We start from the raw sequence: 14,192 nt of genomic DNA on the forward strand, positions 1-14,192 counted from the left end.
TCTAGTCGGGAGTGGTGCTGACTGAAAACAGATGATTTGGAGCGATTCGCGCGCCATCTGTTGGTCATTCTAAGGACTTATTGAACTACCCTCGTATATGTGACTATTTTGTCGGAAAAATTGAAGATAGAAGTTGAAGAAAAAAAGATCGAATCACCGAATCAGATAGAGCTTAGAAAAGGAATAGGGGTAATGGACAACATATATGTTCTGAACTATCTAGTAAATGAGATAATTAAAAGGGGAAAAGGGGCAATGATAGCAATGTTCGTGGACATAAAGGCGGCGTTTGACTTATTAGAACGAGGAGAAATAGAAAAAGTTATGATAAAAAAGTGGATAAAAGAGGGATTTATAAAGAGAGTATCAGAAATTTTTAGAGAGACAAAAAGCAGGGTAAAGGTAGGAGAGCAAGTAGGAGATAGTTTCTGGTTAGAGGGAGGTGTGAGACAAGGGTGTCCTCTGAGTCCACTTTTATTTAAGTTATTAACATCAGACTTGAAAGAAGAAATGAGGAAAAAGGGTTTGGGAAGAGTTAGGATAGAGAAGGAAAAGATATATACACTGGCATACGCAGACGACACAGTGCTGATGGCAGAGGATGAAGAAGGGATGGCGGGATTAATTACAGGATTAGAGAAATACTTAGATGGGAAAAAGCTGAATGTAAATGTAGATAAGACAAAGATAATGAGGCTTAGAAAATGAGGGGGAAGTAAGAAAGAATGGACAGGGAGGTGGAAAGGAATAATGTTAGAAGAAGTCAAAGAGTATAATTATTTGGGATATATCTTGCAAACGAATGGAGATTATACAGCTCATATAAGAGAAAGGATGAAAAAAGCAGCAGGGTTAATGAAACAGATATGGGGAATAGGAAAAAGAAGGTTCAAAAAGAATTGGAGAAAGAGAATGTGGTTATTTGATACGCTGGTATGGCCGGTATTAGGTTATGGAGCAGAGATATGGGGATGGAAAGAGAGGAAAGATATTGAGAATTTACAAGAAAGGTTTATAAGGTGGACACTAGTGGCAGACTGGAGGACGCCAGGATATATGGTGAGAGAAGAAGCGCAAAGGGATAAGTTAAGTATTAGAGCGGGAAAGAGGGCTTGGAAATTTGAGACGAAGCTGAGGGAGGTAAAGGGAGGGGAGTTAGCGAGAAAGTGTTTGATGGAGGTAGAAGAGAGGAGAGGAAAGGCGATCGAATTAACGAGATGGGAAAAAGAAAGAAGGGAGTTCTTTAATGATAGAGAAATAGAAGACGGAACTGGAGTAAACTATGAAGAATTGGAAAAAAGGGAGAGGGAAAGACAATTAATAGAAAGATGGGGGGGGGCGATTGAAGAATCAAAATACAATAAATGGTAAGATGATAAAAAAGGAAGGGGTGCCAAAGTATTTAGAAAAGGGATGGGGAGAGAGCAGGTGGACCAGGATAGCAATATTTAGATTGGGAAACGAGGTAAGGGAGAGGATGTACTGGGAAAAAGAAGAGAACAGAAAGTGTAGAATATGTGAATGGGAGGAGTAAACATGGGAGCATGTATGAGCAGGATGTAGGAGAGGAATGGAAGATAAAGGAAGCTGACAAGAAAATTTGGTTAAGATTCTAGGGGAAGATGGATTAGGAGAAGAATGGATGAAGGAGTTGGAGGTTGCTAAAGGAGCGAGTGAGAGAGAATGAAAGAATGCACGTGAAAAAAGGTAAATGAAGGTATAAAAAAGTGAAAGAAAAAGGAAACGGAAGTCGCTTAGATTAGAATCGTAAAAATTGTAAGTACTGGTAAATTAAAAGTTCAGTAGACTAAGATGCATTTCTGTTCTCATGCTCTCTCTCTCTCTCTCTCTCTCGCTTGCACTTTCGCTTTCGTTCGCGCGCACTCGCTTGCTAATAAGTCTTAAATTGCGCTATCGCAGGAAATAGAAATAAGGAACTAGATATAAGGGGCCATCCATATACCACGTGGACACTTTAGGGGGTGGGGGGGGGGTATTACAAAATTCCACGCTATACTGAATATATACTGAAATGAGACAAGGTATACTTTAGGTATACTCCAATTTTTATATTGTGCTCACGCACAATATAATTTTTATTTATTTTTTTTTTGACAACTTTTTCTTTCAAATTCAAATCATGTTTAAGCTCACGTTCCTAAGCTAATTCGAATTTTTTCAGCCAATTCATCGCTCGTTTTGGACTTTTTATAGCCTGGGAGCTCGCGTCAATTCTATGGACGTCATTTTAGTACTCACCAAAATTTCAGATTCTTTTTTTTTCATAGTCAACAGTTCGAAATTCGTTGACTGGTTAACAGCTGTTGGTGCATTTTGCAACATTCTATCGTTAAACTGGACCAAAATTCGAGTGAAAAAACGTCATTTTAGTACTCTTCAAACCCCCGGGGAATGATTATTTAGATGCTGAAAACTAACAATAAGTTTGACTGGTAGCCCCTGAGTGGTGCCAAAGTTAACTGGCAGACTGTCAAACATGTAAAAAATTCGAGTGAAAAAACGTTATTTGTACTCTTTAAACTCACGGAGAATGATTGTTTGGATGCTAAAAACTAACAATAAGTTCGACTGGCAGCTCCTAAGTGGTGCCAAAGTTAACTGGGAAACTGTCAAAAAAACATGTCAAAAATTCGAGTGAAAAAACGTAATTTTAGTACTCTTGAAACCCATTGAGGATGATTGTTTTGGTGCAAACAACTAAAAAAAAAATTGACTAGCAGCTCCTGAGTGGTGCCAAAGTTAACTGGGAAACTGTCAAAAAAACATGTCAAAAATTCGAGTGAAAAAACGTAATTTTAGTACTCTTGAAACCCATTGAGGATGATTGTTTTGTTGCAAACAACTAAAAAAAAATTTGACTGGCAGCTCCTGAGTGGTGCCAAAGTTAACTGGGAAGCTGTCAAACATGTCAAAAATTCGAGTGAAAAAAACGTCATTTTGGTACTCTTCAAACCCATTGAGGATGATTGTTTTGGTGCAAACAACTAACAAAGAATTTGACTGGTAGCTCCTGAGTGGTGCCAAACTTAACTGGGAAACTGTCAAACATGTCAAAAATTCGAGTGAAAAAAACGTCATTTTAGTACTCTTCAAACCCATATAGGATGATTGTTTTGGTGCAAACAACTAACAAAGATTTTGACTTTTAGCTCCTGAGTGGTGCCAAAGTTAACTGGCAAACTGTCAAACATGTAAAAAATTCGATTGAAAAAACGTCATTTTAGTACTCTTCAAACCCATCGAGGATGATTGTTTTGGTGCAAACAATTAACAAAGAATTTGACTGGCAGCTCCTGAGTAGTGCCAAAATTGACTGATATTTTAATCAGCAACCGGGTGAAAGTTTTGTCCTTTTCATTAACTAAAATTTTAATCTATGGGATACTTCTATAAAAAAATATGTATATAGAAAAAGAAACTGCGAAAATCTCACATTTTAAGCAAATTCACAGCTCGCAACAATGGGTTTCAAGATTACAAAAATCACGTTTCATGACTTGAATTTTTGGCATGTTTGGCAGCCTGCCAGTCAACTTTGGCACCACTCAGGAGCTGTCAGTCAAACTTCTTGGTAGTCGTTTGCACCTAAAAAATCATCCCCAATGGGTTTCAAGAGTACTAAAATTACGTTTTTTCACTCGATTTTTTGAAATGTTTCACAGTCTGTTAGTTAACTTTTGCACCACTAAGGAGCTGCCAGTCAAACTTATTGTTAGTTTTTAACATCCAAACAATCATTCCCCGTGGGTTTGAAGAGTATTAAAATGACGTTTTTTCATTCGAATTTCCGATAAGTTTAACGATAAATTGTTGCAAAATGCACCAACAGCTGTTAGCCAGTCAACGAGTTTTTAACTGTTGACATATGAAAACAAAAGAATCTGAAATTTTATTGAGTACTCAAATGACGTCCATGGAATTGTCGCGACCTCCCGAACATTTTGAAGACTAATAATATCTATATTTTCATAAAATACGTCCACTTGGACATAGTACAGCAGGGGGGGGGGGGTTAAAAAGTGGTGAAAAATTGTCCACGTGGTATATGGATGGACCCTAAGACTTTATGTAAATAGTTGTAAATAATTGTATATATAGAAAGGATGAGATAGTGAAAATAATATAGATATAAACGGAAAGATTGTAAGGAATGAAAGTCATGTAAACCCTTAGGGGACACATTATGAATAAAGAAGAAGGAAATTGTCAATGTTTCGTTTTCATATGTTTTAATTTTGCTCTTAAAATTCAAATGGTTAAATTTTGAAAAGTATAATTAAAAATTAGAACTTTCTCCATTTTTATAATATTTAAGTTATCTTAAGCTAACTGAAATTTTATAGGGTTGGAATATAAAAAGTTTAAATATCACAATTCTTGGTGCCTAACAATTTGTTTAATTTTCTAAGTTAAATTCGGATTCGTGTTATTTTCAAAGTTTCGTACTAGAAATTTTTTTCATTTCGAATATTTACTATTTAAAATTACATTTTTATCGAACTTTTTCTGGAATAATTCAATTTGAAAGGTTTATAAATTTAATTTTTTTATTTTTTAACGGTGAAAATGACGGTAAATTGATTCGTTGATCTTACACAAATTTGTCTAATTAAATTCAATGTCAAATTATAATTTTTTTGATTGTTTAATAACGATTTAAAATTTTAGAATTTCAAAAGCTTTGACTTTGAAACGCTTTTTTTTTAATTGTTAAATGTAAATCTCTTCGCATCGAAAGTTATTTAAATTCAAAAGTTTTCAACTTTTAAGTATTCAATTTTGAACACTTTTAATTTAAAAATGATACTATTTCAATTCCTTTTAATTTTTAGTGACCCAATTTTTAAAATTATAATCTAAAAATATTCAATTTTTAGCGTTTTGAAATTGTCGTTTTGTCAAAATTTGAATCTTGAATTATTTAAATTCAAGATTCTTAAATACAAAAAAATGTTTTAATCTTTAACGCTTAGAATTCGAAATTAAACAATGAATATCAACATTTTAGTCTAAAATTTGAAGATCTTCTGATTAAAAATTGTTTAATTCCTTATTATTCCATTCAAAATATGGTCCTTTTTCAAAATTGTACCCAATCTAAATTGTATTATTTGGAACGTTTTCAATTCAAAGTCGTTCAGTATATGTGTTTTAAATTTCAAATCCTTTCAATTAAAAATCATTAATTATCAGTTCAAACATATTTAAAACTGGATATTAAAAAATGTAGTTACTGATTTATTTTTAAATTGTTCAAATTTTAAAGGATGAGAAATAGAAATTTAGAGAGGCGAAAGCACGCGTCGGGTGCGTACATTTCCTGCTGGTTTATTATATTTTTGAATGATCGTATTGCTTGGATAAATAAAATTATGACTGGAACATTTTTATTTTTTTTTATTTTCTATGACAATATGACAGTTAAAGTACTAGATAAAATTTATTTTCTGTCCCAGCGAAGAAAAACGAAGAAATGCTTGGTTTGAACTTTGAAACTGTTAGCTATTCACTGGCACTGCCCCGTATAACTGACGTCATAACGAACCCAGAATCTGCTGTCCCCGCAAGTTTTTTATTTATATTTTTTTAAATAAAAATAAGTTAGAGGCAATATTGATATATTTCATGTAAAAATAAACTTAGTTCAGCGTCCTCTATCAGATGCAATAATTAGGTTTCATATTAATGGCATATGCAAATTTTCTATTAGGTGATAATAAAGTAGTTTTTTCTTAAAATTCTTCTAATTTAATTTTAATGTATTAATGTCTATCTTTAGCATATAGAGCCTGCAGCAGGTGTCGGTTTTCAAATAGAGTTCATTAACGCGTGGTGTTCTCATGATATCCGCACCTATAGAATACCCTGATGAATAGTAGATTGAGCAGCTCATCTAACACCTTCATTAAGTTCGTCCTTATTCCTGAATTTTACAAGTTATTTCAGAGTGACCTTTACTTACTTTCTACTTTATCCTAATTTATAGGGCCATACATTGAGAGTCTATCTCAATACCGAAGAATGCCTATCTTCGAATTTCAGTTGAAGATATTTGAAAATAAAAATGACTTTTTATTCCTAGACTTTTCCTGGAAGTCAGAAAATTAACTTTAAAAATTGCGGTGATCTTGAATTTAAAATAAGAAAAAAACAGGGATAGGTTAGTTCAGATGAAGATTGTATATGCATAATAGGGTTGTTTCCAAAGTCAGATATCATTTTTCCAATAAATGGATCTTATAGTATATAAAATTCTAATTTTAAAAACGCCCATAAAATATTTTTTACATATTGTTTACTATTTTTAATTTAATGTTGAAATATGAATTTTCCATCACGATGTCGATTGAAGGGCCCCTTTGACGTCATAGGGGTCAGATTTTCCACTAATCACAGCTCATGTGTCATTGATTTTCAAATATTTTTTTCTGTTCCGATGTTTTGTTTTGGTTACGTGTACATCGAAAATAGAAGTCGCAAAATATTGCTTCAAAAATGTCAAAGAAGGGTTTCGTAAAAGAAATATCGCGAATCTACTGAAAATAGATATATTTATGTTATGTATCAAGAATTCATCGAAAAAGATCTTAAATGGAGTCATGTTTACCGTGGCCTAACCTCTTTACCATGAGTTTCGTTAGTTTTTATAGTTTTCATCAAAGCCACATCGTAACATGATAGATAATTATGAGAACCTCTGAGTCACGTGACCCCCAAGTGACACCAATTTTAATCAGTTTTTTGCCGCCTTCAATTTTTAATCGTTTTTTTTTCTGTTAAACGACTCAAGAGAAAAAAAATATAACGCACCTTCGGTTCGGATTAAACTTATGTGTTAAAAAATTATTTTATCTAAAATCGTGAAACAACCCTATTTAATATAGATAGGGGATAAGAATGTAAGAGGTGGGCGGAAAGAAGATGCTTTCTGCTTAGAAAAATTTCCAGTGTAAAACGAAAAAAAAAATTTTATTTCTCTGGAAAGTGGATCTAGATTATCAATCTGAAGGAAGCATCTAATTAGACGTAATAATTTAGAGATTCGGCTCTAATTAGGGGACCACATAAATAATATTCTCGGCCGTTTAATTTATCGTAGAATATACCTCTCGCCAGGGAATACTCCTGAATCTTACCCAACCCCTCAAATAAATTTTATGCGTATGAAGGCAATGAAAGGAGACGAGAAATTGTCGAAAAGGGAAGGCAAACTTCCTGAAGTTTTCAGCTATTTCATAACTTTCTTAATTAATTGTCACCGCCATTGTCACCGTAAAACATAACAATTCTCCACTTATTTCTCGATCTAACCGCTGGAAATACTGGACTTATTGTAAAAGCAAGAGTGATTTTTTATGACTAGAAAGATATGCTCGAAACCGCACTTAAATGGGATTTCTAACTAATTATTAACTAGTAATGCAATGTTTCTCGCGCGCTGCGGCGCGCTATTGATCTGTCATAAAACAAAATCAAAGTTATCTGGAGAATATCATTTTCTGATGTTCGAATTTGAAAGAAATCATATTTTATTTTTATGTTACAGCGAACACGAGTCAGTACGCACACTATGTTTTTAACACACTGGATCAAGACCATAGTGGACTTCTAAGCTTCGAGGTGAGTCTTTTTATACTCAGAAAAATTCCGCGTTATTATCTAGCCCTTTTCTTTTTCCCTTTATTTGCCCCTTGTATCTTGAATGTAACTTTCCATAATGCGAAGTATGATACTCTTGTGTCCCTTTGTACCTGAACTCAAACTAAGTGCATAACTTATAAACTCCCCTGAAACTTCATACTACCTGTACTAACAAAAAATAAATAATACGTTTTAAAGAAAATTTTCTTTCTTCTAAAGCTCTCCGCTCACGTCGCCAGTTTTCATTAAACAAAGCAAGTTTCCTTCTCTATTTATCTAAACCCTTTTTCTCGACTGGTTTATGCAAATTTTAAGTCAATTTGGCCATTACTGCACAAATTTATTTATTTCAATCTAGTTTATGAATATATTCTATTATCAGGCATAACCAAATCAATTTGAAATCAAACAGGCTGTCTAATTTGAAGTCGCAAAACTGTATGGGCAGTGGCAGCTTTACCGAATAGGCAACATAGGCAGCTGCCTAAGGCGGCAAATGTTTAAGGGCGGACAGATTTCGAATGTTTTTAAATTGTAAATGAAAACGTTTGGTCATAATTTGTTTTCAATAATATTATTTGATAACAAATAAACGGTATATTAAGCATACCATCTTGTCAATAGTCCAAAGTTTCCAAAAATGAGGATTTTTGTTTTTAAATAAAGCTTACAGATTTAATTAAATATAGAAAAAAATCTGGCCGCGACGCGGGCACACTCTCGTCGCGCGCTGCGCGCGCGTCTCCCAAGTTTGAGCGCGCCTAGGACGCGCAACTGTTGGTTCTCGCGCTTCGCGCTCGATTGTACATGTATTCTTGCGCAAACATATTAAAATTAAGACTCAAAACATCCACTACTGTAATGTTGTGATTTTTAACTCTCTTTTGTTAAAGCTCTTTTGGCTTTAACAAACATATTCTCATCACGTATCTCGTGCTTCGCACTCGATTTTGTCCAACCTGTCAACTTTTCTACATTATACACAACACTTTTATATCAATTATAATACATTTTTTATGTAACTCTGCTAGGGATTACTTATTAAAAAATTGCAAAATAAAAAGCAAATTGTATTTATTAAGATTATTTTTGTATTTGTTTCTTATTTTGCTTTAAATTGTATTCTAAACTGCTCTGAAACATGTATCATTTTATCATTTTTTATTTTTAATGTTGTTTTTTACGATTAAATAAAAAGTACTGCGCATCTTCATAGGGTCTAATACAGGAACCTATATGGGGTCCTATATAGGAGCCAATGTCCTCTTTCGTCTTTTCTGTGCTTTTTCCAAAAATTTAATTTTTTAATTTTTAATCTTATGTTTTACGTTTAAAAGAAAATCTAATCGTCCTATCGAAGCATAATTAATAATAAAGTTATAGATCTTTTTGGCGAACAACTTTTGTCTGGTAATTTAAGTTCATACCTTGTGTCGTTTTTTCAAACAAATTTAATATTTTTATTTAGAATGTTATTTTTTACGACTGAAGCAAAAACCAACTGTCCTATCACAAATTATAGCTCTTTTTTGGATGAACAAGTTTTGTCTCATTTTTTCTCGTAGCTTATATCGAAAAGTGATTCATTCTTAATTTGTAGTTCTTTCCAGAGCGCTTAATTTGAGCTTTTTCATTTTTTTCGTATCTTGCATAGTTTGACAAAAAAATGGAATTTTCGAATTTTTCATTATTTTTGGTACGATCAAATTTTGAATTTTCAACTTTCTGACCAAATTGAAAAAGTTGTTTCCATAATCTTGTAGGGCTTTCAAAAAGCAATTTTTTTTCGTCTCCAGACTTTTTTTCGTATTGTGCGTTGTTTGGCCTAAATTGTTCATTTTATTTTTTTGTTTGGATTTTTAAAATGCTATAACTCTAGTCATTTTTATTTTTCGAAAAAAGTCATCAGGATAAATTGTTAAAGTTTTTTAATACTATGAATAACCATGCAGAGATTTTTTGAATTTTTAAAAAAGTGGTCTTAAAAATGGCTGGCTAACGAACTTGACCTTTAGTTTAGGACACTAAACGAGTGTACAAAAGGGCAATCTAATAGATTACTTTTTCAAAAGTTATCGTGTTCACAGAGGGACAAACAGACAGACATACATACAGACATACAGACAGACACATTCGTAAAAGCCTGTTTTTCAGATTCAGGGGGTCTCAAAACGTGGACATTTGACAAAAACTGGGAGGGGGGTCAAATTTTACACAAATCTAATACCTTCTCTGATGAGAACGTAAAAAATACCACAAAATTAGATAATTAGCAGTATTGAACATTTTGTATTAGACCCAGTAAAGCGTACGATTCTGACACCTCTATCCATCGTTTCTCGTATTGCTCCTTGGCATGACAGACTAGTCAATTCTCGGCAATTTTAATTTGTCATTAGTATACTTACAATTAAAAGCAATTTATTGGGTAAATAAAAGTTTAAACTATCGTTATTTTGCAAAAATCACTAAAGCTTAAATTTTTGATACTTTCGTTCTTTCGGATATTCCGTCCGGTTGGTACATGCCTTAATCACAAAAATGATATCTTTCCAAAGTGACCCTTAACACAACTAAAATTGCTGTGCTTTTTAATATGTGATTACAAATTTATACAATTTATTTGAGTTTATTATCTACAAAACTTAATTTAAAATTTTCACGAATCAAGATGAATAAACAAACATAACCTTTCACTTGAAGCAACTGTGAGACAGTTGCAAACCAATTATATATATTTTTTTATATCTATATTTTTATAAATTTATATATAATTTTTCGCAATTTTTTTTATCTTCTACTGTTAAAAATTAATGCCAAATCAAAAGTCAAATAGGTGTGCCGAATATTGTTCATTCAACTTCAAACTTAGATTCTGATGATAAACATGAAAGTAAAAAATATGAATAATAAAAAGGAAAAATTTGTTCTCAGGTTGAAAATTAATTTTTTGCTCTCACAAAAAAATTAGCTTTAATACTTCAATAAAACTTTTTATATACTATAGTAACCTAGCTGAAATATTATACTAAAAACAAATAGTGAACTTTTTTGCTAGTTTTCCAGTTAATTAATATTACCTACTGTAAATTATTTTCTACTGTAGGGTGGTTTCTCCCACGTTGTTTTTTTAGTTTAATTCAAGCGACCCTTATTTTTCTGACTTAAAAAATTTGTCTGCGTCGAAGTTATGAATATTTTATTCATGGCGCTTTATAAAAAATATATTAACCTCTATAACTTTTTGAATAATTTAAATACTTAAATTCTCGTTCCTGATTTTTTTCCTATGAAAATTAATTTTTATGAAATCGAATTTTTTAATGTTTCTAATAAACAGCGTAAAATACAAAAAAAAATTATTTAATATTGATCATTTTTAAAAGTGCTAAAACATCGGATTTTTCTCGTCAGTGCTGTAAGATGCCGTAACACAGAAAAAACAGAAGGTAAACTTTACATCGATTTCCGATGAAAGATTCACTGCAACGAAAATTAACTTTTCAGGATAAACTTTAACGAAATATCGGTTAAACTTTCTCTTGTTTTTCCATGACAACACATGTGTTTTGAAAAACGCGAAGTTGTATGAATAGAACTTTATCCCTCTAAAAAATTTACTCCAACAAATTTTATTATTACTTTATTCTGTGAAAAGACAGCTTTCTTATAAAGAACCTTTTTCCCAGAAATTTTGGTTTGTCTTTTGATGTTCGCGAGAAACCTCCTAAAAGTTGATATAATGAAAAATAAATTCTCTCATCATTAAAATTGTTTAGCCCGCATAAGAGTAAGAAGATTTCTTTTTTATAGAAGGACAAATAAAAAATCGGTTAGAATATGAATGTGGTTTTGGCGAGAAAATAGACCTTTTATATTTTTGGTCAAACCATCGCCATTTTCGAAGATAATAGACCTCACCCCAATTGTGAAAGAATACTTCAATATATGTATGAGCTCAAAAACTGTAAAGTAGGATGGTCCAAAAAATAAAATATTTGTTTTGTCGCTGTCTCATTTCAAAAACATTTAAGGATTCCCAAGATATGATTTTAAATTTCGAAGCGTGTCTACGTCAAGTTTCACTTAGCGATCACCGCTACACTGTCCGTCAGGCTCGGTGCTTAAGCCACTGAAACTCAGCGCAGACACGTATGACCATTTTTAGTCGTATTTCGATAACCGGTGAATATTTTTTAAGTTTTATCAGCTTAAATTGAAGATAAGACTTCAAAGACTGTGTTGCATGAATTTCAGATTTTTCTACAACTGTCCTAGGTTTAGCCAGAAGATGAAGTCAAAGTTCAAAATTCAAGAAATTCTTTTTTTTTTAAACTTCTCACGTGGTCTATTCTCTTTGAAAAGTCAAAAATATCTCCTTCAGATCAGAGGTCAATTGGCGAGGAATTTTATAACCTTTCAAATTTTTTTGCAAAATGTTCTCGCCCTTTTTTTGAACGTGTAAGCATGTTTCAAATTCAGTATTGATTTTTAAAACTACACGCGCTGATTGTACCGTCAACTTCCGAAGGGAGCATGCAACTACCAGGTTGGCTACTAAATTACGATAGTCAATAGCTTTAATGGATCAATGAAGGGAATTTTCGCAGTGAGCCTACAATTTCGTGCGAAGCGCATTAAATCGTGCTCTAATTAGGTAATTAAATAAATTTGCAAGGTGAAATTGGTGGTTGCTGAATTAACACCGCAGCAATAACCACCATGGCCAGCCTTCGAGGATACAACACAAATAAGCGCTCAAATGGGAAGATGCGGCAACGGAACTCGAATAACGTTGAAAAATAAAGAAATCTAGTGATACATTAAATTCAAAAGCACTGAGAATATTTGGCACTGTTATATCTCTTGCAGGTGCATGGGAATTGTTTTTTATAGCCACTACTGTAAAATTCCATTTATTTTGCTTCAACCTTAATCTGTCCTACAAAGCTTTTCAGAAATAAAGACCACTAAGGCAGTGATGAATAATACTAACAAGAAATGTCCTATAATTAACCCACAGTTTTTATTCCTTTTAAACATACGATAATTTTAATTTCTTGGTTGCGAAAGGCCGATTTCATACATTCAGAGTTTCTTTTAATGAATCCTCGTATCCCCTGAAGACATTTTTCATTTAAAACTCTATCTGGACGTTTTGTAAGATAAAATAAAAACTTTCAGAGAAATCATGCTATGTTGCAAACCTGCTTTTAAATGCATCATAAAAAATAAAGCTGTAGTGACGATTTATAATTCAAGATTTCTTATTTCGCAGAGTAAGGGAGGCCAATGCAAAATTAACTTCTCATTTTCAAAGTATGTGGTTTTTGTGCACATATTTTAACTTTAATAACTTGTAGTTGTAACATTATATAAAAATATAAAAAACCGCTTTTAATCTTCTATATTTCACTTAAGTCGAGTGCAAGCCTGAAAAAACTTGTACCTTAATCAAATAACTTTCACTTTAAAAAATTGTATTGACAGTCTTGCTCTCCCTGCAAAAAAGTTGTTTGAGAAATAGAATGATACTTTCCGCTTTATGGCATCGATTCCCATAAAACCAGTATTTCATAATAGCATGACTATACATGACATACAGAGGGACGACTTATGAAAAAATGATTTTAAAAACTGATAACGTGTCCCTGACAACCTTTTTTCAGATTTGTGATATTATATCCTTTAAAATAAAGCTCGATATCCAAATTCCAAGCATACAAATTTTTTCAGAATTAATTGAAGAATTACAAAATAAAGTTTTTTCTCGTTTCCAATCATAGTTTCAGAGTTATGATCATTTTTTAAATGTTCCTCATGAATATACTTCCAGGCGGGAAAATCTCATTACATTTAAAGTTTGTTTATTTGATCAAAATAACCGAGTTAGAAGCCTGAAACAGATCATACATTCAACAATTCGATGTCATCCGATAACAGGGATTTACTATCACAAAAAGGATATTTTCGAGGTGACTTTATAAAGAAAATATTAATAAAAATATCTACTTCTTACCTGTAAAACATTTAATTTTGTAGGTTAATTCAGAGTACAAACATTCTTAATAATTATCAACTTTGTATTTCACAGCCCTCTTCTGTAAGACGAAAATGATTTCTAAAGGTGGAATCTTAATAAATAAAAAATCTAATGGTATTTCCTGAAATCCTGGAAAATTTATTAAAATACCTTGAAATCCTTTAATTTCCCTTAAAATCATAGAAATCCTCGGAAATCTGATAGATCTGTTTAAATTTTATAACAATCCATTGGAATCTTTGAACATTAGGACGGCTCAAAAAGGCTTTTATTTTTTAGAGGGCAACGATCCCCCCAATTTCATTCCAAATCCGAAAAAAGAAATTCCCTAATTTTTTATTTTTCAATTTAACAGGTGCCGATTTCGACTTGAAGCTCCCCATGAAAATACATGGGGAAAAATCACTTTTTTCAGTTTTTGGAATAATTTTGTAGGGATCGAAAAAATGTGATGGGAAAGTATGAGGGCCTGTAGAGAATTATCCAA

General features: G+C 32.3%; 1 protein-coding gene across 1 annotated transcript in view; it reads left to right on the forward strand.

The window, feature by feature from the left end:
* LOC117175489 (calsenilin) overlaps window positions 1-14,192 on the forward strand; it is a 149,479-nt gene that overhangs the window by 49,148 nt on the left and 86,139 nt on the right. The window contains exon 6 of the mRNA XM_033365194.1: window positions 7,568-7,641. Within this exon, the coding sequence (XP_033221085.1) occupies window positions 7,568-7,641 (74 nt within the window). The remainder of the gene's footprint in view (window positions 1-7,567; window positions 7,642-14,192) is intronic.

Source organism: Belonocnema kinseyi, chromosome 6, assembly GCF_010883055.1.
Source record: "Belonocnema kinseyi isolate 2016_QV_RU_SX_M_011 chromosome 6, B_treatae_v1, whole genome shotgun sequence".
NCBI lineage: Eukaryota > Metazoa > Arthropoda > Insecta > Hymenoptera > Cynipidae > Belonocnema > Belonocnema kinseyi.